Here is a 27,779-nt window from a genome sequence, read left to right as displayed (position 1 = left end):
TCAGGTTAAAATATTTTTGTTTATTATAAAATACATATTTACATGTGAAGGCACTTTAAACCGTTACAAGCATTTCATATAAGCCATTGTTTTAGCTGTTTAACAAGTCCAATAATATTTTTCTATCATCACCTAAACAGGTGAAAAAATCTAAACTGTATCCAGTTGCAGTATATTCATTTTTCTAATGAAAAAACAGTATGGTTAATGACAACTAATAAGGATTTGAGCACCATCAGTTCTCTACAGTTTCAGAAAATACTGTAACAGTGTGATGAGCATATACGTGAGGAGGAAGAGAGATATGCACATGGTGTTAAATTACAACCAAATCAAGTACATTCTTACCTTACAATACTGCTGAAAGACTTACGCTGTTAAGCCTTACATCTACCATCCAGAAAGACTGCAGTCGTCCATGCAAATAAAGCAGACTCCATGGAAGGCTAAATCAAGATTCTTCATTATCCCCTAATAATGCAGGAGGCTTTTAGGGACAGCATTATAATTTGAATGGATAAAGTTGTAACAGCTCCAATGAGCAGATAAAGACAGACGGGTTGTTTTTCTTCTACACTTTGTCTCAAGATCTGAAGACAAATATTCAAATAAAGGAACTGAACAGAAGAATCTACATTAAACCTAGTCAACTGCGTGTCCTCATACTGCAGCTCTGTACAGTCACACCTTTCAGAAATAAGCACCTTTTTCTGAAAGTCAAAAATCAAGTATTTAAGTAGTTAACAACTCAAAAATGAATTACAATTAGTAAACTTGCTATTCCTTGCTGAGTAGGGTCCCTGCACATGTACACTTTTAAATACATTTTCCCTCCATCTTTGCTGTCCAGATTCACCAGCTGAGACTGAGATCACACTAGTATTCTTCCCTGGAACCGTGGCACAGCAGATCTTGCAGCACATACTAAAACCAAACAATGAAGTAAACAGAGCTCTACATACAAGTCCTATGTATTTTTTTTCCTCCAGTACAATGTACACAAAACAAGTTGAAAAATGCAGTGCTGAGAAATTTCTGTGTCTCTAACCCTAAATGCAATTATGAAATAAGATCAAAATACTGATTTACAGTAATGAAAAAAAATATGACTTTTTTCCGTTTTAGCAAAATACATCCTATCAAATACTTCAGTGTTAACAGATTGCTTAAAAGAAATAGATCCTGGAATTTACACATTTCCAATGAAACCGAGCCTTTAATAGCTATAAAAACGTATATACAAATATGCCTTATCTGATGGGCTTACATTCAGTGTAGATACTACACAACAAGAGACTAAGATCTTCAGGAAAAAATAAAATGAAGAGATACAATTTGTTAAATGAATTTACACATTTCAACAGCTGTAAGGCTGGCCAAAGCCCAAGCTGTTTTTCATCTGTAACCAACTTGTACTTCTTCACAGTTAAGCTACAATTCACACGAACAGCTTCTACAGCAGGGTTGCAAATCAAGCTTCTGATTTGAAAGGAGTAGCTTCCATGGCAGCATTTACTGGCTCGGAATAAAGTTAGTTCGGACTTACTCAGAAAGTTATCTCAGTGCTTTTTCAGATTTCAGTGTCCAATTTAAGCCACTGCTGCTTCTACTTTTTGATTATTGCCTATGTTATTGCAGAAGTTCTCTGATCCAGGTTGTAGCATACATATTTGGTGAAGTTCTGATGCACAGGACATCAAGGACATAGAGCACAGGACATCAAGTCATACAGTTCAAAACTGTTCAGCTCTTACTGAGGCTGAATTATCAATCTGTTCTCCACTCCAGTTATTTCACTGTAATGCATAAAATTCCACATTCTTTTAAAAATAAGGCACTTATAAAGCTTCTTCCCCAAGTACCAAAAGCTTGAGAAACTTAACCGACTTCACTCATTTCCTTACTGTTTTTATTCCAAAAGTAACGCCCCTGTTCCTAGAAGCTGAGTTACACTCAGAAATCAAATACTCTATGTTAGGTTCAAGAACACCCAACATGGCTTTCTACAGATCACTCATTTGCTAAATCAGCTTGCAGAGAGTACCTTCCAGCATAGCAGGTTCTTTAGGAATAAAGATCATCACCACTTTCATTCTCTGGCACTTACTACTTATCCCTTGCTTTTTGCATCCTGCAAAAGTCAGGTAAAAGTTCAACGTTAAACTTCACAGTTGTCTGTATATACCACGTTGGAAATGCAAGAAATAAATAGCACAACAGCTGGATCAAGCTCCATAGCTTCTAGATCCCACAGAAAACTGGCAGTTTTAATGATTTGCTCTTTCACTGACAACATCCTGGAGACGTTTAAGTAGAACATCATCGTTTTCCTGGCAGAGTCGCTTCGTAGGGGATTCGGTATCACTATCAATTGTTATTGCTCGTTTCTTACTCCTGTGTTCACCTTGTTTTATCATATTGTTGATATCCTTCAAACTCTGCAATCAAGAAAAAGATTTAAAAACAATGTGATACAAGTTAATGACTCCATCTGAAACCTGATTTGGTTCTCAGTTATCTGAGAACCAAGGAGTTTCTGTTTTGAACCTCTCTGCTGAACGAGTGAAGGATTCTACATAAAGAACTCTATCCCTCGCCACAAATTGAGAAACTGGTTCGGTGAATCCCCATTGTATTAGAGCACGTTCTAATTATGAGATTAATTAACACTCTCCCAAATCAAACATTTTCAACCCTTTTATTTTCTACCTTGGAAGGGCTCCCATTAAATTTGTATAGTAGTGCAGTTCGAGGTGTCAAGCAGGCACCATTCTTATGAGGTGAAACATAAACCGAGTGCTGTTGAGAGATCCGTCGAGGTGATACGGGCTGTTGCTTTATGTTGGGGAATGGAGACAAAGGAGGGGCTTCCATCTGAAAGAGAGGACAAATCCCCATTGGATATGAATCAAAAATTACTGAAGAGGTGTAACTTCACAGAAAGACAAGACTCACACACTTCCAGGTTTCCTTTATAACATTTTATCCTATAGCAGTTAAACAACTGAGCAAATGTCTGCCAAACCACAGAACAGGTTTATTTCCCATATGTGTTACACAGATGCTCCACAGGTATTTTAGCAAATGGGTACTGTTACATAAAGATGCTGAAAATGGGGTTGTAAACGGACTGCGTCTGCAGTTTGTCCTTTTGAAAGGCTATTAAAGCAAGTCCTCGTAGCATTACCTGTAACTTCTCAACTTCTGTAACCATGCCAGGTGAATAACAATACAAAATACTGACACAGAGTGCCAGGAAAACCACACTGTGTCTGATTATTCAGTAGAGCAAAACTCCAAAATAGTTTACTTACTACATGATCCTGGTTTGTAATATCGTACTTCAGTGCAAATGATTTTACTCTTCCTACATAAACCGCATTGTAAAATTTAATAAGATCTCCTCTCTCCTCTGTTCCTGACTCGCTGGAGTTCTCTGCTGCAGATCTTCCCGAGGAACTACCAGTTTTCACAGATGAGTCTAACAATAAGAGAAAGCTTCAGATTTCAGAACACAGTATCGGCAAACTTCATTCTTTAAACTTGTATTCAGCTGACAAGAACTCATTCATAAACTGACCAATTAATGAGATGAATTCAAGAATCATGCTTGAGACAAGGGTGCATTGTATGTGGTTATGAGCATTAGAAGGAGTTAAAAATCACTGCTAGCAGGCTAGTGGATTATGACTGAAACGGCTAGTGCAAGTCTTCACTTCTATACTGGAAAACTGTAGCAAAAAAGGGTGGCAGTATCAATCTTTTTTCCAATTTTTTTTTTGTTTGTTTTAAAGGAGTGAAAGTCATAAAAAGCCATTTTTTGCTCATCTTTTCTGGACTGCTGTACAATCCTCATATAGCAATAATCAAATTAGCCAGGATGTAGAACAATGTTAACATGCTCAGAACCTCGACCTTGCCAACACTCAGCACAAGTGCTATGCAAACTTGCAGCAAAATTTCAAGCAGCCTGAGAACTTGCAGCTTTTAGCTTCTATGAAGCTTTCTAGTGATGAGCTGGCAAAAAAGTTGCTTTGTACTCCACTCACATCTACTGCAAGGAAGCCAGGAGACCATCTTTTCAGGCATGTAACTAAATGGTTGTTCAGTAGAAAAAGCTGCAGCTGCAGCTGCACAGCAAGTATATTGCTGTTAACTCTTGCCTGCTTAAGCCAGATCCCTACTGAACACAACCTTCTTCATTCCTCCACACTGTTTACTACCAAGCAAAACAAGGGAACACAGAATAAAGCCTCTTGCAATCACTGCAACATGGAAAGAAACATCAAAACCTTCAGTTGATACCCGTAATTCCTTGGTATGTCTGTCTTGTGTCAGAGCACAAGCACATGTTCGTGTAAGCTGCTGTCAAAAGAACATGAATTAGTATAGCAAAAAGAGATACTAGTCTCCAACTGATGCAAAAGTCTACTAGGAAAGGAAACTGAACAACTTTGTAACCAAGTAAACGTGTTTGACAGAACACCCTATGGCAGTACCACTAGAGATGCCCTACGATATCCAAGAACTGTGGAGCTGCTAGACAGGATGCTGAACCTACAGATCAGCACTTTCCTGGAGCCAGGCAGGACATTGTAAGGTGTTTAAAAATGGCACTAATACTCATTCAAGCAGTTGAATCCCACTCACCGTGGGATTTTGCCATATGGAACAGCCTTCTAAATTTCTTTGTGTGTCCTGGCTGAAGATCCCTTCTACTCATGGGCTCATACACAGGCTTGTAATCTACCTTTTAGTGACAAGTCAGTAACAATAGGCATGGAACAATTTTCATACTTCTTCTCAAATCCTATTTTTATCTCTTTCTTCTCTAACCCACAGCAAAGAAAATACCAGCTATTTAAAAGAAATCTACTTGTATATGCAAATTTTGGTCTAAGACAGCCACTAGTTTCTGGAAACAAGTAGTCCATATTTAAACCTACAGAATAGGCGATAGCATATTAGAAAAAGAATCTGTCATAATATTCAGATACTGTTCATCTTTCTTTGTTAAATGGTGTTGCTGTCCAAGATGAGCCATAGTAACACTGACACAGTAAGGAAATGCTTCAGTATCAAGCTATCAAATTTAAGAAAACAAAATAAAACATTTGTTCCAAATGGAAAGCATATTTTCGATATCTAACAAACAGTAGGGCTGCTGATAAAATATATTTATCAGTATTTTCAACAATACATTTCTTTATTTTAAATGCATTTTAAAATCTAAAACTTATTTCTCTTCTCCTTATTATTTGACAGTTCAGTTCCTTAAAAGCATGCAAGTACATTTTTAAAAATACCAAATTACTTTGCTGTACCTACCTTCTGTCATCTCTACATCTTGGTTTTTATTTTTGTCCAAAAGGACATCATCAGAAAAACTTCTCAACAGAACACTCCTATAAACCTACAGAACACAGAGGGAAAAAACATTCTTAACAAGGAAAACGTGAAAGTCAGAAGATTAGATTATATCCATCTGAGTAAGAATGAATCTAATTTTGAAGTTGATTCGATTTTCCCATTATCATCATAAACATTTGAAAGCCACCTCTTTCTGATATTTATATGAAGGAAAGGTTGTATCATTTACTCACATGGCTGTTTGCTTGTGGCTGATTTCTGTAACTTTTCATTATGTCCTGAAAAGTTCTTTCCTCTTTGGTTACCTGGAAAAGAAAAGGCTATTGAAGACCAAGTGCAAGCAGAACGATCAGGCTGCTCAGGTCCAGTCTACTCAATTAGCTTCCCTCTATATAGCCTTTTCATGAGCATTAATATGGTGATGGGATAGTTCTGGAGATGGGAATATGAAAAAAAACACACATTTTTCACGTCTAAGCATTTTTTTTTTAATTTCAGCTAGTAAAGCCTTTTTTTTTTTTTTGCATAAGATACTTAAGAATTATTCCTTTTCAAACTTTTCTTCCAGTGATACTCAAAATTAAAGAAAGGAAGCATTATTACACCGAAAGACATTTGTGAATTTAAAAACTGGACCTCTTAACTTTTCTAAATAGAAAATGAGAAAATCCTGAACAAAACACCATGCATATAATTTCAGCTTTCTTTCATATGTCAAAATTGCTCATTTGTTACTAGATGGCTGAAAAACAAAGTCCTATTTACGTTTTCAACAGAACTAAACTCAAGTTTCCTAAACCTACGTGTTACCTTTGCCATGATATAAAAGGCACAGAGAAGAAGCTGGTCCAAATGTCTGTCCTTCATTAGATCAGCACAATGAACCAGTGTGAATTCAAAACAAGTCCATATCTTCCTGCGCAAATCATTGGAGACATCCAATTTTAAGCACAGATCACGCAAACGCACACTTGCCAGATGATAAACCTGGAAGAGAAAGACATGAAGTTAAGAGTTAAGCCTGCTGATCCTAACCTAGTCCGCAAAAATGAAAGCCCTCACCAAAGTATAACTGTTTTATACTTCAATACTTTGTTTTCACAGAACTTGCCCACTTTGCCCAAGTCAGTGTCTCCAAATATTAAACTGTCAACTCTGTTCAAATGTTGGATGCTTATAGAAAATCTGATTAAAAACATTATGACTATGCCTTCTATAATATATCACTTACTCACTACAATGGAACAGTTATGACAAGCTAAAAGAAGAGACATACTTTAATTACAACTAAGTATAATCTTATATTTTCAAGCTGACAATTTTTTTTTCCCCATTTTGATTACCAAAAACCTGTTTCAAAATTCGAAATAACCATCAAGCGCAACATTAACATTCTTCCATTTATTTCAAAAGTTCTCACTTCATTGATAGTAATTACGTGCATTCTTTATGCTGGACAGCAGGAAGAATTCATCTTCATTTTCACTTGTTCTACTGAACAGGAACAAGAAATGGAAGCAGGGGAAAACTATTATTATTGTGAATGTGATGATCACTATAATGAATAGGTCAAAATTCTTTTGAAGACAAATTTAAGAGAAGATTTTTGTTCTTCCTAAGAGGAACGTTGCCTACCACAGTTTTTCAAATACATGGCTACAGCTGAAGTATTTCCCTGCTGAGATTAAAGCTTCCAAAAAGCAGTCCATGTTCATGCCTAGCAGCTAGCTAATCAATTCTTAATCAGTTCTCAGAAAAAGAGAGAGACTGTTACTTCTAAAATTAAAGAACCAATACTTCAGACGCAGGATGTGGCTTTCAAGTGTTTCCGGGAATGAGTTTCTGTACATACAGATACCATAAAGGTGAAAACTTCTGAAAATAACTTCTCTAATAAGGTAATTGTAGCCAATAAAAAGTTTCTCTCAAGAACCCAGTTCTTATCCTACCCTTTTATTCCTCATTGTTTCAAGAGTTTCTTTTGTTCTAGAAACTTTTAGATAGCATGTTATTCGCAACTAATTTCTTGAGGCTCCATGCTGGCAAGATCAGCACTACTGGTAGACCTCTAAACAAGAGAATATTGTACAGGATCCAAAACAATTCAGTTTTTAAATAAGCACGACACAGGAGGGTAACCTCATTTTTGGTACATCTAACCCTTGCAAATGTGGGAGGCAATAAGAACAAACAAGGTAATTAAAAAATGCCAATATTTCCTAGGTAGTTATAGAAGCTACTAAAGAAAAAGAAGAAAAAGGAAAAATTGAAACATCTCATGCATCAGAGGGAGGGCTGTAACAATATGGGAAACTGAATTCTCCGCAACATCTTTTCTCTTCTCCCAGCTACATGAGAATTGTTCATGCCAAAGGAAAGGTACGTGAAGACTGAAAAGTAATGTAATGTAAATTGCTCAAGGATTTTTAGCGTGTCCACAAACAGAAGTAAAGCACAACTTCCTAACAACGATACTTACCTTTCTGTAAAACAGTGCCAAGGATCCCGTTTTCTTTGGTTTGCTTCCTGATGACAGATGCACTTCTTGTGCTTGGCTCACCTGGGGGTGGCAGGGAGCCTGAGCCTCCATTTTAGGTGGTTGACCTAAATTCATGGAAATCGGTATCAATGTGATCCCACCCATGTCATGCGCAATACCTGGAGATGATAGAAAATGATGATGATCCAGAAGTAAACTGCTTGCTGCCACCACGCTGCATAGTTAAATTGCAAATCCTAAACTCATTTACAAATATTTCATACTGAAGACATTTCATCCTTCTATATTGGATGCTAAAAATACAGAGTCTTCATAAATTATTATAAAGTACATTTCTGGTAATGCTTAAAGGAAGAAGATGATTGTGAATAGCCATTTCTAAAACTATCTAAAAGTACAATGTTGACAAGAAATCGCAGTCTCTGTAGTCAGTGTACCACTCTTTTGGGGAAGATAGGCATTCTTGTTCTTTTTGTGCTATTATTTTGCAAATCTAACAGCACATTATATACAGTCCATATTAGTTTGTGCAGTAGTAGTAGTCAAATTCTCTTGCTGAAAATCTCCTTAAACATTAAAAGTAGAGAATTTTTCAATCCATCTAAATATACTTAAGACACAGACTTTAAATTCAGAAAGGCTACAAAACTCATTTCTCATGTATCCTTATCAGAAGTAGTCAAGCATCAGCCAGCTTGAATAAAACTTTAAAACCACACTATTTTGCTGATGTTTATACGTAGCCCTTTAATAGTAATTTCAGAGTCTTTTTAGATTATAATAGACAAAAAATAAAACAAACAGCATTGAATCACTATTGGAGTTGAGAACCAAAGCCACACTTAATCTGTGATGAGGTGTAATTGGAAGAAGGAAGAACTCCATAACTTTGTTTACAAGTTCGAATCCTCGGGACACTTGTCAGATATCGGATCAAAACACAGAATGAGATGTTAGTATAAAAACTTAAGTTTTGCTATTGTTTGTTTTGTTTTTTAATAAAGTCATATATGCTCTTTTAAAACAGAAAAAGTGATACGTGTTCAAGATGCATTGTCAGTCTAGATGGATCTTAAGAGCAAGCAAAACATCTCATACGGAAAGAAACCAGAAAGAATTCATACCATGCAGTGGGATAGTAACCTTCTGTCCTACTTTTCCTGGTACTGTAGCTGTTGTCATGGTCAGTACTGTTTGCCCAGGAGAAACTGATATATTTTCAGTAGCAATGCTTGATGCTGGAGCAATTGTCAGCTTAGTTCCCTCGGTTAAAATCTTTTCCATCTGCATTTCTTTGGGACTGTCATCTCCGAACAGTCTTCTCTTAGCACTTCCTGCTGTAGGGGAACTGTAGCGCTCATGAACAGAGATTGGTGACAACGGCTGTATGTCTAGTATGCAAAGAAGAAAAAAGATAATTTTCAGAGCAGCTGCTGAATAGGGATTCTTCTCCACAGGAGGAAAAAAGGCTATTCTCTCAAACTACAAAACCAGAGTGCAAGAAATTGTTTCTGATTAAGAAGTAATCTCACCATTCACTGTTCTTAGGCAATATGAATAATGACTATACTCCTTTAACTCTCTCCTTTTACTCTGTAACAGAGAGTTTGGTTTTCATAATCTGTTATTAACATGAAAGAAAAGATTGACCACGCTATCAGTGCCACTTGTGGGCATACCATTTTCCATCAAGCCAAAGCCTTCCAGCTAACTGGCAAGGCGAAACCAATTCTAGATGTTACTTCCAGTCTGCCAGGATGGTCTTCTCAGTACCAGGAGCACACAAACATTTCCAATCCCAACCATTTTCAATCTGAAGTTAGGAAGAGCACTTGGTACCAGGTTCTCACACAACGCAAGGTCTCACACACTCCTACACTTCTATAGGATACCATCTCCAAGTTGCTTTCCCTTCTGTTGAACAACTCACCATAACATCTACAACAACTGCTTATACATCACTCTCCTAATGCACTCGAGTATTTAAAAAAAAAAAGTTTTGAGTTTTGTAATGTGATTTGCCAGACAAACACAAAAGGAGACAACATCACAGATCATAGTGCACAAGCAAGAACTTATGAACTATTGTTTGGGATACAATGAAAGCAGCAATTCCTAACTACTGAAGTGTGAAAAAGCAACAGCTGTGCTGCCACTGCTTCTTCACCCTCACCCTTAAAAACAGTTCTACGTGATACCTGGAAATCTGCAAAGAGCAAGGCAGTTCTTCAGAGGAAAAGAGTATTGCAGACAAATTATCGTCCTCCCCTCCTGCAAAAGAAAGTTCTGTAGGAAGAGGACTAAATGCAGCCCTATCATTCTGTAATGCAGTAACAAGAGGTGACAGTGACAACCATCACTGGTCAAGGGTTAAAAAAAAAAGCAGTGACAGGGAGAGCGGGGTCTGAAGGATCAGAATAATGAGAATGCAACAGTAGTTAGAGCTATCAAAAGTGCTGGAAACTGCAAAGAGGAGGACTTTAAGAAGAGTCACCAAAAATCCAGTCCAATTCAGTGAGACAATAAAAACAACAGCAACCACACACACACACCCCAACAAAAAAATCCCAACAATAAAAAAACTCACAACCAGGGAAAAATCCGACCAGCAAAGGACCATAAGCTACTAGATGACATCCCACCCCAAGAGTAGGGTAACTGTCTTGCATCAAAGCAAAGGCAAGTTCTGTGCCAGTTCAGGCGTGAAGCATTATTAACAATCACTGCTGCTGGTAAAACACATCAGTGGTTTGACTGGACGCATCTAGACTTTCCCTAGATGAACCGAGTCTGCACAATTCTGAATGCTTAATCCAGATTCAAGACTGCTCAATTATGAAGTAAAAAAACCAATCCCAATCCAAATTTGCACGTTCAAAATATATCAGAAACCTTAAACATACCCCTTCTTAAAGTCCCACCAAGATCTGTCCGAACCTCTTTAACTCGAGGATGAACTATAGGAGATATCGGCATCATAGGCAAATGCCCAAGCCCACTTCCTCCATTGCTTGCTTCAAAATTACTGGGAAATATTACCTGAGAAATAAGAAATACCAACGTAAGATAACACATAACTTTCCCTTCATGTCAATGTATTAATAAAAGATTGTTGTTTTCATTTTTTTCCCCAGCAGATAATGTAAGTGTTGAACAGAGTTCTGTATAACAGCAAGAAAAACATCATGATTTTTTAAATAAAAGGCTAACATACTTCTTCACATGTTGGGACCCTGTTTTCTGAAGCCTGGAGAGCACTCCAGAGTGCCGAGTCCCGAGTCCAGGCTAGACTCTCAAGAATTTGTTCCTCAATGCTGTTAAGGTGCTTCACCATGTCTCTGGAAAGTCCTTCCTCAGACCGAATCAGTACTTCAATAACCTAATGGTAACAAGACACACATACAAAAGCAAAGTCACATCACTCATGTTTAACGCTATCAAACCACTATTCATTTCAGGATCCTGTTCAAAACCTCTCTTCAACGTAGAGCACTCCGGTGTCCTCCTCACCTTGAATCTTCCCAGCCCTCTCTGATTCCCTTACGCAGCCCAACTCAGAGACACCGTAAGATTTTTCATCTCATGTCGCATCTCGACAGGCCTTTGCGTCTCCTTCTTTTCCATTTCAGTACAACTGTGCATGTGTGTTGTGTGTCCATACAAGCAACACAATTTAAAATATCCATCACCCATGGTAAATTTACATGAAATAGAAATGTTAAGCCCATGCATTTGCCTTTATTTACTTTTTAAGTACAAATAATTAGGGAACCCAGAAGTTGGAAATGGACAGCGAGTGTCACCTCAGTGCAGAACAACCCCTCGCAGGGTGCCTTCAGGCCTCTCTCACCACCGAATACATACACCTCTCATACACTGAATGAACGCACGAAGCATGTGCGGTGCTCACACCTGGTCAGATACAAACAGGTATACCCGGTTCAGACGGGCACGTGAAAGAACCCCAGCATTTAAGCTTCCCCTCCTTTCAGACAAGCAGCCCATAATCAAAGGGGTTGAAAAACACTGTTTTAAAGTTTAATTTAAGAAAAGGCCTTAACATGTACAAATCAGGGTTGACAAGAGCTGATAAGGGCCCTTGGAATACCATGATCCATGTGGGAGTGTGGCCATGGGGGCCGACAAGCCCTACGGTTGGTGATAACATCAGATTCTTAACGATAAGGCCATCAGGAATGTAAAGAGTTTAGAGGGAACAAAGAAGGGTGATTCAGGAGACGCCTTGCCGTCTGGGTTGCTTGTTCTCCGGCATGGAAGTTGCTGGGTGTTTGCGGTTGCCGGGCAAAGTGGTTGACCAATGAATAGTTAGTGGAAAAGGACTGCTGTGGGGCGAATGGTGTAAGAAGGGAGCCTGTCCTCAATATGCGAGGCAACAAGGGTAATGAAGTTATGCCCTCAATATGAGAGATGAAGTTAGGCCCTAATTAAGAGAGAACGAAGTTATGTCATCAATAAAGAAGTAGCAGTTACTGATCCTGAAAGAACCCTGGTGTCCGTGTGGTCATTACGCTACAATCCACACCCCTATGTGCCACTGCAAGATCCACTTTACTGTGCTGTCTCTGACAGATGAACATTCAACTTGTTTCTACAAAGCTCCAATGATGGAAATGCCCTAAATTTCCCTGGGGGACTTATTGATGTGTTTACCGATGTCTAGAAACTAAGAATCCAAAGAATAAAATTACAAGTGGCACAACTGGAATGATAAACATAGTCTCTCTCACGTGAGGTCTTTGTGACAAAAATGCCTTGAGGTAAGAAGAGTGCCACAAGAATGTACGCTGAATCAAGTATAAATGTATTCCAGAAAGTTGCAGCTGCACCAGTGCATGTAAACTACTGAAAGTCAGAGCAACACTGACAGACTTGTTTTAGGTTCACTACTGCCTTATACCTGAAGCTTAAAGGAAGAAGGGAGAATAGAACGTAAAACAGATTTCCCGAAGGGTTGAATATTTTTGGTTATTATTCTCCAAACAGAACTAATTCTGATTTACTCAGTACTAACCACAGTAAGCTGTTAGATATCTCAAAAATAGTAAGCATAAGGATAAAAGGATCAAACAAGTTCAAGAATAGAAATTACATTGGGAGCAAAGGGGAAATGAGTTTAAAAAGAGCAAAAATAAGAGAACAGTTAGGAAAAGAGATTTTATGCTCTATTCTGTAAAATGAGAGAGGAAAAGAAATTTTAACTGTACAAGCCTGTGGTAAGTAGTGGTCGTCAAAGGCAACTAAGAGTATTTTTGTTATTTTACCAGTAATAAGCAGAACTAGGATGCAACCAGTCCTACAGCTTGCAGTCAATAAATACAAACGTTATTAAAACATACGTCTGAATGCTTTAGTCTACTAAAAGTTGTGTGTGGGTGCATGTGTATATATGTAAACCAGAAGTTTATCAGCAGCATGTTACAATTAAGTACCATTTACAAAATGGTTTTATTGCTTTAAATTTCAGCTTCAACTCAAGCATTACACATTCCAGGTAATATTAAAGACAGACAGAATTTAGAATAGGCATGAGATATAATAACATCTGTCCTTCTCCTATGTGGCTACCTAGGAAGGAAGGGCATCATCCCTTGAGACTGTCAATCCAGTAACATGCCGTTTTGAACACAGATTTAGATGATATATATTTACCTTATAAAAATAGAATGGCCTGAGGTCAAGTACTTCAATTATCCAGGGAAAGGTACGAGGTGAGCTATATGCAAAAAGCACAATCTCCAAGCAGCATGCCATGAGGGAGCGGTGAAAGACATCTTGTTCCAAGAGAGCCTGAAGAGATTATAGAAAATGTCAGTGATCTGAGGTTAGGGAAACAGAGGCACGTTTTTTTAGTAAGACAAAAAAAGCCTTCTAGGCAGAATTAGAGTCACCTCAAGAAAATCCATCTTATATATAACTTTTTTTTTATTTTGTTTTTTGAAAACATACAAGTCCTTCTTAGGGGAGAGCAGGACAGATGGGCTTCTCAGCAGATCTAGGATTAAAAAAATCTCAAAAGATACTTAAGACTTTGCCACATCTAAGAAAATTCACAGAAGAACCCTGAAAAACATTTAAAATGCAGACGGATAATGCAAGCTTTGCTCTTCACAGTCAAGCCAGAAAGTGACTACAGGAAAGTAAATCCACAGCACCACATCAAGTCCTTAGACTATTTCAGTACTGTGCTATTTGAGATTGAGTTATCGCTTTTTTCTACCTCCACAATCTCCTCTTTTTACTTGGAATTTTAAACTGGAAGTAGATTAACACTTTGAAAAGCATCAGTGTTTTCATACCACGGTCAAATGAATTGGCATCCGTATTGTGAGTCACAAAACGGATCAAATACATTGCTGTCTAACATGATATTGATATTGTTAATGGAATAAAGAAGAGAATAAAAATTATCTGCCCTGAAATTAATGATTCTGGAAATAAACACAGGTTAACATAATTAATAATGCCAGATTTATACCGTTTTCAATAGTAGTAAAAACTACATTTAGGCACCTTCCATATACTTCTCTTTCATTAAAAATAACAATGTATACAGATTGCCTGTCCGCGGACTGATCTGTTCTGGAACTGTCTGAACATATCCCCCTACAAATTCTCCTTTTCTGCTAGTTCTTTACTTACAGTCATGTCCTTCCCATGTAGTCTTCGTGTTTCTTGTACCATTATAGTCTCCAAGATTTTATAGTACAAGATCTCTGCCAGTTTTAATCTGTTTACAGCAAAGTCTGAAATTTAAAACCAAAACTGATGAAGCCCTATGCTGTTTCCACAAACAGCCTCAGACTAAATTGACTTGTACTTGGCCTTCTCTAACAAAATAGTACATGCGTGTGTATAGATTTTGCAAATCCAAATAGTATGCTTAGAAACTCACTAGTCACAAGAGCAGCACACAAGTCTAGAAACATTTTAAAGAATTGTGTATTTTAATATTTCTAGTGAAGTCATTCCGCAAACAATTGCAATAATAATTTTCCTATTTGTATTTCATTTCCTTTAACTTTTAGATTTAAGAAGAATGCACACTTACAATTTTTGATAAGATATTTATAGATTCAGTGCTGTCTTGGTTATCCCATTTTCAACTGCAACCTTGTTTTTATTTTTAATAAAATTTTATTCTTTATAGTATTCTGCTTGACACCAACAATTTTCTGTTTGGAAGTGTTGTTTGTTAAAACCAGCTCCACTGTATTAAGTATTCATATGATAGCATATATATTCATTTTATTTGCCCTCATTTAATATTTTGAAACATCCTGTGCATTTCATGTTCATACCTATATGAGATCCTGGTTGTTCATCTGTTGACTGAGTGTAGCTGCGGCAAAATGTCTCACCTATTTCTTTCACTCTGTTTGTAATGCTTTCCATAGGGCTGCGTGCACAAGACCTACAGCAGAACACAAAGAGAAAGCCTTGTTTGTATAAGTAAATATCCTGCTTGCAGAAAAAAATAAAATAATAATAATAATAAAAAAATCTAATTTTACTGAGCTTTCCTCATCAGGCAATAACCTGTATTACCATGAGCAACAGAGGAAAACATAAAATACAAAGAAAGATTGTTTCCTGTTTTCCTTTCCTAAGAGAGGCTATGTCAATTTGAGAGCTCTTTCTGAACACTTCCAGATTTGGAGCAAATCTGTACTTAGAGGAAAGTGGCTTGCGTCCAGGTCAAATTAAGACACTGAGTTATGCTGAAAAGCTAGCATTGAAATAAATTATGGTTTCATTGAACAAAGCCTTCTAATTAATTTAAAAGTTACACTTCCAGGGAATTTTTACTTGAAAGAGGAAATATTCAAAAGCATAGACTATTCCACATAGTCAAAACCACAGTTATTTCCCATTTCTCCCAATCAGACAATACATAACCTATCATTTGCTGAACTCATATCCAAGATGAGCAAAGCATTCAACACATTTCTTATCTGAAGATTACTCACTCAATATTTGTCCTAGTTTTAACATTTAAATCTCTCTTTGACAGACAGGTTATTGCTTGAATGAACTCAGTTTTCATTACAGATAGATATGCTAACATTGTAATAATATCAATTGAAATAATATCAAGCAGTCTTTAAAAAACAACAACAAAATAGAAACCTGCAAAATAGAAGCGCATCTTGCTAAGCATTTGTAATGCAAACTTTTCAGAACAAGTATTAGAAACACCTTCAAAACATGTAATTTCAAAGATGAGAACTAAAAGTAGTATTTTCACCTAGTTATGAAGGTTGCTATAAAATATTACTTGCGCACATCAAATATTAAGTGTTAATTCTAAATGCTCATTATTACTGAAAAACATCCGGAGACCTTACACCACAATACAGTAAGGCCATGCTTTGCATGGAATTAGACAAATGCCCAACACCTTTACAATTATTTAATATTACATTTTTACTTGTTATAATCTATGAAGCAACACTGATCTAGTTTTTACTGCTAAATTATTTTGTTTACACTCATCTGCTTACACACCAAGGTTTTCAAGTGCATTTCACTACAGTCAGCATGCAGACATGCATCTAGGAGCCAAAAGTATAAACTGATTTACAGCACAGGGACTCTGTCCTAGAAATGGTGATCAGGAAAGCCTGGGGTTGTAATCAGTAGTCACTTAATATATGATTTCCCAGCACCATACAGTGGCTGAAAGAGATGAACGAGATGTTGGCGATATCTCAGGGGTAGGAGGGTCTAGCTCTCCTCGAGAAAAACAGATCATTTAAAAAACAGAATGTTTTACTTATGTTAAGAGCTGTTAACTGGAAATAATACAGAAGCACAAACAAAAAAAATCTGCACCAAACAAAAAAGTCAATTTTGAGCAAGGAAATATGCATAAGCATGAGAAGATGAATTTTCACTTGTATGAGAACAATCACAGAGGATGTACTTACTCAAAAATAGTGATCAGCTGTTCACTCGGTGCATTTTTCAGTCCAGCCACAATGTTCTGTAACCGACTCACACTTTGTGTGGCTGACGCAACAGGAGTGATGACAGCTTCCTTTTCTCGTAAGTATCTTCTTCCAGTCAGAGGAGTTGAAGGTGCAAATGACCTTTTCTGTGAGACAGAAAAATAAGCAATAAAATCAGTCAACAGTAATGTTTCAAAAACATGATCTCGTGCAAAATCACTTGGAAGATTAAAATGACGCTACTAACACACTACCTGAAGGCTGCCAAACCTGTGGTCTCAGAACTCACTAAAAAGCAGTTCAACTATAACAAATCTCCAGGTAGACAAAAACAACAAAGTTTTTTTCTTAATAAAACCTAGAAAAACGAGACTTTAAATCTTAAAGTCTGTATTTCTGCTTAAATACTGGAAAATACAGAGCAAGAAAGAGGAAGCACATGCTTCCAATTCAAAATCTCTGGGTTAGCTGGGTGACATGGAGTAAGCGGCAGAGCTGCCTGGGAGAGGGTCACAGGAAAACATTCTTTGTGAAACGCCGTTCTGGTGCACCTAGAGCCCCCTGTAATAGAAGTAATGCAATGAAGTATTTGGTTTTGAATGATCAGAACAGACCACATTTTGAAGATACGTGGAAAAAAATGATGAAAAGTTATGCCTGTAATCAGCATACACAAATAGCAACAAGGTCATTTTTTTATACTACAGAAACTGGAGTTTGAAATTGATAAACTCATTCCAAACCACCATGTTTAGTTTGAATATGAGATACATTTATATTTGGGACAAAAACTTAAGCTGTATGATTCATTTATACCAGCAGTAGCATCTTGTAATAAGGAGCAGTATTTTAATTGGTGTGTAACAGTAGTTATCAAACAGCATGAGCTCCTTTCACACAGCCTGGCACACTTTTTCCCCTTATTCAAGTTCAAAAAGTTATCGATTGAGTATTTTCCCATACACCAACTTCATTAAATACATCTTACATTTTTTAAACATAATGAAACACTACCTCTACTTATAGGCTACTTTTTGTAACAAAATTACGAAGAGTGAGGCTTTGGTGGGTTTTATATCTTGAATATTATTTTTCATTGAATAGTATACACGTTATCTTTTCCTGTCATCAAAAGGAAACATCAGGAAAACAAGTAAATTAATCCAATGTAAAGGCTTCATGGTGTTCTTACTGGGTATAAATTAAGTTTGAAATAACCCTAAGTCTATACAGTTAGGTCTCAACTACTTACAGATTTTTCTTGGACATAAAAAATACTAACTCACACATAGAAGTGCTCCCATCCTGCTTAAGGAGTAGTTATTTACTAAATTACATAGGAAAGAAGAAGACACTGCCATTTCTCCTTAGCAAAACTGTCCACTGAAGCCTGCAAATGTCATTCCTTTCAGTAAAATGTTCAGCTTTTCAGCTGAAATTCAGCTTTTCAAAGTCATCTCAGGGATTCAGATTGCATACAACGATGAAAAAACTCGACAGGAGTACTCCGACTGAAAATGACAAGTTAGATGAATCACCTTTTCAAAATGCTGCTGAAGATGACACTCCACATGAGCTCTTGCTGCTGTTTTCCCTCCAGGCATGTCTGCAGGAAATTTCCGAGGAGTGCCTATTTCTTCTTCAGCATCTGCTCCTAGGAAAACTCTCTCATCAAAGTCACCCACTGTTAGAACATACTCTTCGTATTCTTTATTCAGCGCTTTGCTGGAAGAGAAGCCAAAGCATTACATCAAAAGTTAAACTGCTGAAGAAACAAAAAATATGCCAGCGGGGCTAAAATTCAAAACTGAAACCACACAAGCTCAAAGCATTTAACACTTTCAGACACAGTTATGCTTGTACAGGAAGCTTCACTCCCACCAGTAATCTGCTCGTGGACATCTTCGCCTGCCTCATCACCTACCACAAACCTCCCCGATCCCTGCAGGGCCTGCTCTGCTTCCACCAACATTTAGCTCTCACTAAGTAGAGGAGAAACAACTTGGCTTCCATCCCAGTTGCAAATAAAGTGGTTTTGAAGTATTCAATGGATCAAAAGTTAAATCTTTGCATATGAAGAGCACACAAACAGTGGTTGCATTAAACTAGCTGAGTTTGAGTTCTGCTTCTGCCACTTGGTATTCAGCTGTTTTCATAATGGCATACAGGAAGGGAAATTTAACTCCTACAATCACCGCTGACATATGATACTGAACTTGGTTTTCTTTTTTCCAGCTAACCCATCTGTAAAATAGTTTAGACAAAGAAACAGGCTTCCATGTTTCCTTAGATGTTGTTTACAAAAGAACGGTGAATACTGTACTATTCTACACGACAGAAATTATTAAATTAATACTATTCCTTTTCAAGTAGGAACGCTAAGAGAAGTTCATATGGACCATAAAAACACTGTTTTCTATCTGAAATTGAGGGTGTCATCCACACTGTTAAAACAACTGAGTCATTGCTCATAATTCTTAGAAAGCAAATCGAAGAGTTAAAACCTCACTTTGCAAAAACAAATGATTAGGTAATTTTTGGAAAAGGCAAAAAACCCTTTATAGGATCCAGAAGAAAGCAGTTGATGTTCATCTTTTTAATAAGATTAGCTTTGGGGAGTGAATTTAATAAGCTTCTGAAACAACTATATTTGCCTCCCACAGAAATTTATTTTGTGGTTTGGAAGAAAAAATTTTCTTTTGAAAAGAAAATTGCCTTCACAGATTTATACACTCAACTGAAGACTGATAAACAAGTCTAAATACTTCCCTACTCAGGTATAATATTTGATGGTATGTACAGGGTATGTATAGAAATACATCCATGAACTTCAGACTCAAGGCTTTGACTTACATTAGACTACTTAAAGGTAACAGCTGACAGAAAAGCAGAATCCTAGAAGGTTGGAAAAGACCCTAAAGATCAAGTCCAACCATCAACCTAACACTACCAAGTTCACCACTAAACTATGTCCCTTAATGCCACATCCACGTGTTTCTTAAATACCTCCAGGGATGGCAACTCTTCCGCTTCCCTGGGCAGCCTCTCCCAGTGCCTAACCACCCTTGCTGTGACCTGACATTAAGGAAGAAACCCACAGTCGACCCTCTGATATTTGACATATCTCAGATCCAGAATGCATTTTAGGCAAGTAACAGCAACGGCTGTCAAGTCATTAAAAAAGCAGCTAGTTATGATAAAATAAGGGCACAGGAAAAACTGAGATTTAGTATTCAAAGACACATACTTCAAAAATAAAACCAAAGCCCACAATTAAGAATGTACGCTATAACTTACTTATTTTCTGTAAAATTGCAAAGATCCAATAGACATTCTCCTTTTAAGATCTAAGAAGAAAAACAAAAGAAAAAAAAACTAATATCTTACATAATAAAATCAAAACCATTCCGTCTCTAGCAATGTGACAGCATGATGGCTTCCGCCTAAAGGGAAATGAGACTTAGGAGCATAATTGGACTCTTTTGCGTATACCAAGGCACTACAGTGCAATTAGCCAGACAATCAGACAAGGACAAAGCTCAGTTCTACCCAAGCTCTAGAAAAACTCATTCCTCAGAAACAGCACTGCTATGGAAAATCTGTTCCGTCGGCAGGTTAGGGACCTGATGAGTGACTACACAGACATTTCCACAGAACTTAGAAATGTTTTCCAGGATCAAAACCAAACAGAAGAGTTTGTCCATCTGCAACCTTAACCTCTTCATTCCAAAACATCTTGCTTAATTCCAAGACAAGCGCTAGGACCCAGACTATCGTTACAGTTACTCCACAAAATTGTTTCACAAGGTAACGTTTTCTTCAGAAAAAAAAGGCTATCATCCATGACTCAGTTTTCACACTGCCAAGAAAGTGAAGATCCTTCACTGATGTAAAAAGCCAAAACAGAGGGGACAGTACAGAACATGTCATTCAAAATGAAAGTAAATTCTGCTCCTGCTAACAAGCATACAAAGGAAAGCTGAACCAGACCGAGTTCATTTGCCTGTTAGTGCACTTTCCATCAGTACCTGCAGGTTTTACACAGTTTCTAGACAGGACCATTCGTAAGAGCACTATCACACATTCTTAAAAACAGTAAGATGTACCTTCCTATCAAATAGTTTTGAGATGTATGGTTTGAAGTAGTGTTCCTTTATTCCTTTTGCTTCTACTAAAAGCCCATCGTGCAGCTCACACAGCGTGGCAATAATGCAAGGAGGATCTTCAGAGACTTTGATCTCTGTTGCATGGAAGTCCCCTGGTAAGCCTGAGAAGGAAGGGGAGGGGGAAAAAAAAAAAAAAAAAAAGACAACCAACCTTCAACTTCACTTAAAAGAAATTAAAAACCAAGCATATTTGATTTTAAATAATCTGTCCTCACCATACCTTTAAACGATGGATTTAGCAAATCTCTTCTATTTGGACACAAAAGGGCATTTGCGAAGACCAGGTCCAAGCAGCAGAGAAGCAAATGATAGGAATTTACTAAATCATCCCCAATCATACGGAAATTACCTTTAAGAGACAGCATATCACATCAAGCAACATAACAGAAGTTCATAACTCCAAATGCACACAAAACATGCAGCTAAAAAAGCCAGCCTACCCTTAGTGTACACAAAGAGAGTCCAGCAGAAGTTGAAGAGATCTTTAACACTGCACGGCACCCGCCTGTCAATGAGGAGGACAAGAAGTCAGTCTCCAGCTTCAGGAAGCTGAAGCTTGTTACGAGGTAAGAATTTCCTTCCATTTCCTTGCTCAAAGCAAGCTGGAGCGACCAGCTAACAATTTCACACTCAGACACACCGTAAGCTACAAGTGCATATTTCAGCTTTCATTGCAGTCTCCTGTATAGCTCTACAGGGCTTTCTGCACAGCATCATTAACCTTCCAGCCCCTTTCGAGCTAACGGTTGCTGTTGGTCCGTGACCCTGGACATATCATTTTGATGGTGTCAGGACTGTAACAGAATTCTCCTGGAGCTGCAGGCAGCGAGATGCCCAGGACAATATAAATTACGGTGATTATTTTCCTAAATATTTTACTATAGCATCAATCATCCCTCCAAAATACGCATCTACAATTTGTGTTACAGCTCTTACAGTGCAAAATGTTTGGAGTAGAGACTATCCAAAGCCACGGAGCTTGAAGACCAGGGAAGAGATTATTTAAGACACCCAACGGGGAAGCTAATGGAAAGCTAAAGTTACAGTAACAAACACTGTTCTGATGAAGGCACATTAACAGGGCATACAGATGAAATTTCCCCTGATACGGATGCAGCAATGCCCACAGAAGCATCCTTTCTGTTTGTAAGTAAGGAGCTGCACTAGAGCATTTTACCACAAGTTATCCCCCCTCACATCCCAAGGACACACACAAGCCAGCAAAAATCGCCGGCACAGGCCCAGCTCAGCTCCCTCATTATCAGGGTTACATCCTCACTGTAAAGCTGCCAGAGACAGCCACACCGTCAGCAGAGAACGTGGACAAGTCCCTTTAATTAAAGCATTAAAGTACCCTGCATCTGCATCTGGAAGACGACAACACCAGTTACCACATTTGTCATACAAATGACAAAAGAAGAAGCACATCGGCTGTAATTTTCTCCCATTTTCGTGTTAACGCTCATCTGCGTTTCTGTGCTCATCTGATTGAGCGTGTTAACGCTCAATCATGCTAAAATCACAGTGATGTGGAAGGCCGGCTGATGCTTTCCCATTCGGTACAGCTACGTTTGTATGGGGGGATTACGTCACGGTATCAACTGCAAGTCTCTTGCCACAAAAGAATATCGCCATACTAAACGCTGTGGCGGTCTCACTGTATCTCAAGTTAATGCATCACACTGCCTCTTCCACCATGCAGAGCCGTGCTCACTAAGGGCCAGGTCCTGAATTCACAGAGAACTGTGAATGCGCCGGATGCAAAGCTCTGCTGATACGAGCCGCGCTCCACCACGACTAGGGATCTTCCTGTATGCACCACATTTCAGAACCAAGGCCACAACACGAAGCAGCCCTATCACTTTAGTACTTTACCTTATTCTTTAAAAGCATAAATAGTGGTCTTAACATTTGTAAACTCGTTGAAAAGTCACACGAAACCTCAGAAATACCTCTGCTTCCTGCTTCGTTGTGGCTTAGAAGTTTCTTCATAAGGGTTTTGAAATACATCCAAAAATATCGGTTCAAACTTCTTGAAGATCACAGTTGACACTTCAAAGTTTCTCTCCAGCCTCTCTACTCGCTCACGGAATTCCTGTGGTAGATTTGACATGTCCATCCACTTCTTCATTTTGCTGAAAAACTGAATTAAACTTAAAAGAAACAAGAAAAGACATTTATTTGCAGCTTTACCTAGCTTTCTTTACTCTGAATTTTGATAAAGTCAAGAACGCATCATATTTACTCCTTACCGACTACTTGGTTTAATACGTAGGTTTAACACTTATTTTGACAGACTCCCAAATATTGTCTATGCTGCAAGCTTTTTTGCCTCTTAATCACTCAGGTTCCTCTCCTTGGCTCCCTAAGGCACAGGCGTGGGAGCGCTGGTTTGCGTTTAAGGGCCGCTGGGAAGGGTGGAGAGGAAAGAGCGCGCACTGCTTTGGGTGCCAAGGGAAGGGAGGAGAGACAGCGAACACACAGACACGAGTCTACGCCTATCGGAACCACCTACACAAAACCTGTAATTGCAGGTGTAATTAAGCCGGCTTCCCCCCTGGCAGCTTAGGTGAAAGCAGCTCTTTACGCGGGGCAACAACTTGGAGCCCCAGCACCCTTGGTCAGCCTGCGGAGGCAAGCGGGGCTGGGAAGCCCCTGCAGCAGCCCAAACTCCACCGGAACGCATCGCTCCGTGCTCCCAAAGCGCACGCCAACGCCGAATCCAGCGGCTCGGCCGAAACCCCGAGTCAGACGCGAGTCTCATCGGGACTGGCGAGACAGCGCCGGGATGTCTCGTTCGGGGGACGCCCCGTCCGTGCTTCAGTTACCCACGAAAAGAAAACGGCCGCCGCGGGCGGAGCAGCCGCTGCCCTGAGGCGGGCGCTGCTCCACGGGCCTGCGGCTGGAAGCGGGCCGCAACCCGGAGCGCCCCGCGGGGGCCGGGCGGGGCCGGGCGGGGCGGGGAGGTCAACCTGAGCTTGGCGGAGCGCAGGATCCTGGTCAGCGACACGCAGTTGCCCTCCATCAGGCCGCTCCCCACGGTGGGCAGGACGCTCTTGCGGCAGGCCACGTAGAGCGCGCAGGCCAGCCAGTGCAGCGCTTCCCCCTGCCAAGGCAAGCGCCGCCGCTCAGCGGGGAGGACGCGGCCGCGGCCCCGGCCCCCGTCGCCCCCGGCCGCTGACAGGCGGCCCCGGCCCGCCCCGGCCGCCCACCTCCAGGCTGTAGGTGCCGCGCAGCGCCGTGAAGTCGCGCAGCGCCTCGGCGGCGCTGGCCGCGTCCAGGTTCAGCTCCTGGCAGAGCCGCTCGATGGCGGCGCCCGGCTCGGCGGCGCCCGGCGGCGGCGGCGGCTCCGTGCGGGACATGGCGGGCCCGGCCCGGCGCCGCGCTGCGCCCCGCGCGCCAAAACGGCCCCGCCGGAAGGGACCGGCCCCTTCCGCCGCCGCCGCCGCCGCCGCCGCCGGAGGGGGGGCCCCGCCGCGGGTGCGGTGCCCTCGGCGCCTCGGGTACCGCCGGCCGCGTGCCCGGAGCCCGCCCGTCCGCCGCTCCCCGCGTCCCGCCCCGGCCGAGCGCAGGCTGCCCGCTCCGGAGAGGGCCGGGGCCCTGCCCCGACAGGAGCCGGGGGCCGCTGCCCGCCGGGGCGCGGGGCGCCGTTACCTGCGCGAGCGGCGGCGCGGATCCAAGCTGGAGCCGCGCTCGGTCAGGGAGCAAAGCGCTTCGAGCTCAAGGCGGAAAGGCGGCGCGCGGCCGGGTCGCCCGTTGGATTGAATCAGCCGCCACCGCCAAACGCCGGGGGCTGGGGGCTCGTCGCCCTGCAGCGGGCGGTGGGTGCTGGGGGGCCCCGCTGGAAGGGGCTCGCGCTCGTAACCCGGCCCTGAGCCTGCAGCACCCGCAGGCAGGACCCCGGCCTCGCTGCTTCGGAGCCGCGTGGGCATGGGGAGCGCTTTTAGCACCATCTGAGGGCTCGTCTGCAGTCAGCTGCTGCTGCTGCGGGTGCTCTGCCTTGTCAGAGCTGTGTGCTGGACGGAGGAACACGCAGCAAGCAGGGTGGCAGAGCTGGGGGATAAAATGCACTGGGGACGCAGGGAAGAGCCTCAGGGCCCTGACACGATCCGGGCCTTGCCAGGCCTGGCAGAACGGCCCCAACCCGATGCTGGAGGCCTCCCCTCGTGGGTGGCTCAAACTACTTGGTGCTTAGGGGTGAGCTCGTGAGCAGCCCCAGTGATGCTGGCCTCTGTGTGGGACTCACGTGCAGCTTCTGACCTGCCCCAAGCTATGGTCCTACTGTGCAAACGCAGGCTGGCTTTGCTTGTTGTTAAAATGCTCACTTGCAAAGCCCAGCGGCCTAGGGTCAGGACCGTCAGGCAGCAGTCCATCCCTCTCAGCGGCAGAAGCTGCAGGTGATGCAGGCACTTCGCTCACCGTCGCCATGGGGCCGTTCCCACTGCAGAATGGGGCCTGGCCCTCCAGCTCCTGCAGCGCTGGGCTGGAAGGAGCCATGCGACAGTGGGGGGTCCCCACTGAGCACCAGCACAGCTTGGGTGTTCTCCAAAATGTTACTTCACTTAAGTGGTAGCTTTTGTCTGAGCACCTAAATGTGTTTGTAAAAATAGTTGTTGTAAGAGCAAGGAAAACCAAATGCCATGAAAAGCCACAAAGTGGCTTTTCCAGACAATCCAGGAGATTCCTGGGGTCTGTTGAGGATAACTTCCTGGTCCAGGTAATAGACGGACCGACCCGAGGTGAAGCCTTGCTAGACCTGGTGCTCACCAATGTGGAGGAGAGCATTAGAGAGGTTAAGATTGCAGGCTGCCTGGGCTGTAGCGACCATGCTCTGGTGGAGTTTGTGATCTTGAATATAGGTCTGGCAAAAAGCAGAGTCAGGACCCTGAACTTCAGGAGAGCAAACTTCCGGCTGCTCAAGGAATTACTGCCTGGGATCCCCTGGGAAACTGTCCTTAAGGGCATAGGAACAGAACAGAGCTGGCAGCTCTCTAAGGACACCCTTCTGAGAGCGCAAGAGCTCTCCATCCCCCAGCAGAAGAAATCGAGCAGAGGAGGCGGGCGACCGGCATGGCTGAGCAAGGACCTGCAGCTTAAACTGAGGGAAAAGAGGGAAATGTACAGGAAGTGGAAGCAGGGTTGTGTAGCCTGGGAGGAATACAGGGGTGTCGTCCGGATTTGTAGAGACGGGATCAGGAAAGCCAGGGCACAGATGGAGCTGAACTTGGCAAGTGATGTGAAAAATAACAAGAAGGGGTTCTACAGATACGTAGACAGGAGGAGACAGGCCAAGGAGAGTGTTCCCCCTCTGATAAACGAGACGGGAGAACTGCCCTCCTCAGACATGGAAAAAGCTGAGGTACTCAGGAAGTGTTTTGCCTCAGTCTGCACTGGCGGTCAAATTTCCTATGTCTGTCAGGACCCTGAAGCTCGAGAAGAAGGTGAGAGGAGCAGATTCCATCCCACTGTGACACTGGAACAAGTCTGGGACCGCCTAAGGAAAGTGGATGTGTACAAGTCCATGGGGCCAGATGGTATACATCCCAGGGTGCTGAGAGAGATGGCTGATGTGGTTGCCGAGCCACTCTCCATCATATTTGAAAAATCATGGCTGTCGGGTGAAGTCCCTGGTGACTGGAAAAAGGGAAACATCACTCCCATTTTTAAGAAAGGGAAAAAGGAAGACCCGGGGAACTACAGGCTGGTGAGCCTCACCTCTGTGCCTGGGAAGATCATGGAGCAGATCCTCCTGGAAGACATGTTAAGGCATGCATGTGATAAAGAGCCAGCACGGCTTCACCAAAGGCAGATCTTGCCTAACCAATCTGGTGGCCTTCTATGCTGGAGCGATGGCATCAGTGGACAAAGGAAGGGCGATGGATATCATCTACCTGGACTTGAGTAAAGCCTTTGATACGGTCCCTCACCACATTCTTCTCTCTAAATTGGAGAGAGATGGATTTGAAGAATGGACTGTTAGGTGGATAAAGAATTGGTTGGCTAGTCACAGCCAAAGGGTTTTGGTCAACGGTTCTATGTCTGGGTGGAGGCTGGTCACAAATGGTGTCCCTCAGGAGTTGGTCTTGGGACCGGTGCTCTTCAACATCTTTATCAATGACATAGATGACGGAATCAAGTGCACCCTCAGCAAGTTTGCAGATGACACCAAGCTGAGTGGTGCAGTCGATACAATAGAGGGAAGGGATGCCATCCAGAGGGACCTGGACAGGCTGGAGAAGTGAGCCTGTGAGAACCTAATGAGGTTCATCAAGGCCAAGTGCAAGGTGTTGCACTTGGGCTGGGCAATCCCAGGTATTTATATTGACTGGGCGAAGAAGAACTTGAGAGCAGCCCTGTGGAGAAGGACTTGGGGCTCCTGCTGGATGAAAAGCTGGACCTGAGCCAGCAGTTCGCCCTTACAGCCCAGAAGGCCAACTATGTCCTTGGCTGCATTAGAAAAGGGGTGGCCAGCAGGGAGAGAGAGGTGATTGTCCCCCTCTGCTCTTGTGGGACCCCACCTGGATTACTGCATGCAGGCTTGGGGCCCCCAGCACAAGAAGGATGTGGAGCTCTTGGAACGGGTCCAGAGGAGGGCCACTAAGATGAACAGAGGGCTGGAGCACCTCTCCTATGCAGAAAGGTTGAGGGAACTGGGCTTGTTTAGCTTGGAGAAGAGAAGGCTCCAGGGAGACCTCATTGTGGCCTTCCAGCACTTGAAGGATAAACAGGAGGAGGAATGCCTGTTTACATGCGTTGGTAGCGATAGGACAAAGG

The 27,779-nt window shown here is 41.5% G+C and overlaps 1 protein-coding gene across 4 annotated transcripts; it reads right to left on the bottom strand.

The window, feature by feature from the left end:
- On the bottom strand, positions 1–24,418 carry RBL1 (RB transcriptional corepressor like 1). 4 transcript variants are annotated; one of them, XM_083801306.1, is made up of 22 exons: positions 24,218–24,418; positions 23,978–24,111; positions 22,958–23,158; positions 21,446–21,510; positions 21,226–21,354; positions 20,946–21,106; positions 20,137–20,186; positions 18,378–18,564; positions 16,819–16,985; positions 15,190–15,302; positions 14,531–14,634; positions 13,541–13,678; positions 11,085–11,249; positions 10,774–10,909; positions 8,995–9,261; positions 7,850–8,028; positions 6,181–6,357; positions 5,604–5,675; positions 5,329–5,413; positions 3,315–3,481; positions 2,710–2,874; positions 1–2,438 (listed from the first exon to the last, which is right to left on the bottom strand). In XM_083801306.1, exons 1-22 carry the CDS (start codon positions 24,365–24,367, stop codon positions 2,268–2,270), a joined length of 3,183 nt encoding a protein of 1,060 aa, XP_083657432.1. In that variant the 5' UTR covers positions 24,368–24,418; the 3' UTR covers positions 1–2,267. The 4 variants fall into 4 exon arrangements, with proteins under 4 accessions (XP_083657432.1, XP_083657434.1, XP_083657433.1 ...); XM_083801308.1 differs by lacking the exon at positions 23,978–24,111 and having other exon boundaries at positions 24,218–24,335; XM_083801307.1 differs by lacking the exons at positions 23,978–24,111; positions 24,218–24,418 and adding an exon at positions 23,258–23,971.
- Between the last annotated feature and the right edge of the window lie 3,361 nt (positions 24,419–27,779).

This window comes from Anser anser, assembly GCF_964211835.1.
Source record: "Anser anser genome assembly, chromosome: 16".
Lineage (NCBI taxonomy): Eukaryota > Metazoa > Chordata > Aves > Anseriformes > Anatidae > Anser > Anser anser.
The sequence above is the reverse complement of the archived record's forward strand: the minus strand, read 5'-3'. Positions and strand labels throughout refer to the sequence as shown.

What these genes read in the sequence shown, in the direction of transcription:
- RBL1 (XM_083801306.1), bottom strand. Translation starts at nt 24,367, where the DNA reads ATGTCCCGCACGGAGCCGCCGCCGCCGCCGGGCGCCGCCGAGCCGGGC. An exon ending in CCTTTTATATCATGGCAAAG is followed by an intron (nt 5,676 to 6,180) that starts GTAACACGTAGG and finishes TTTCTTTTCCAG; the next exon opens with GTAACCAAAGAGGAAAGAAC. An exon ending in TTACAAACCAGGATCATGTA is followed by an intron (nt 2,875 to 3,314) that starts GTAAGTAAACTA and finishes CCTCTCTTTCAG; the next exon opens with ATGGAAGCCCCTCCTTTGTC.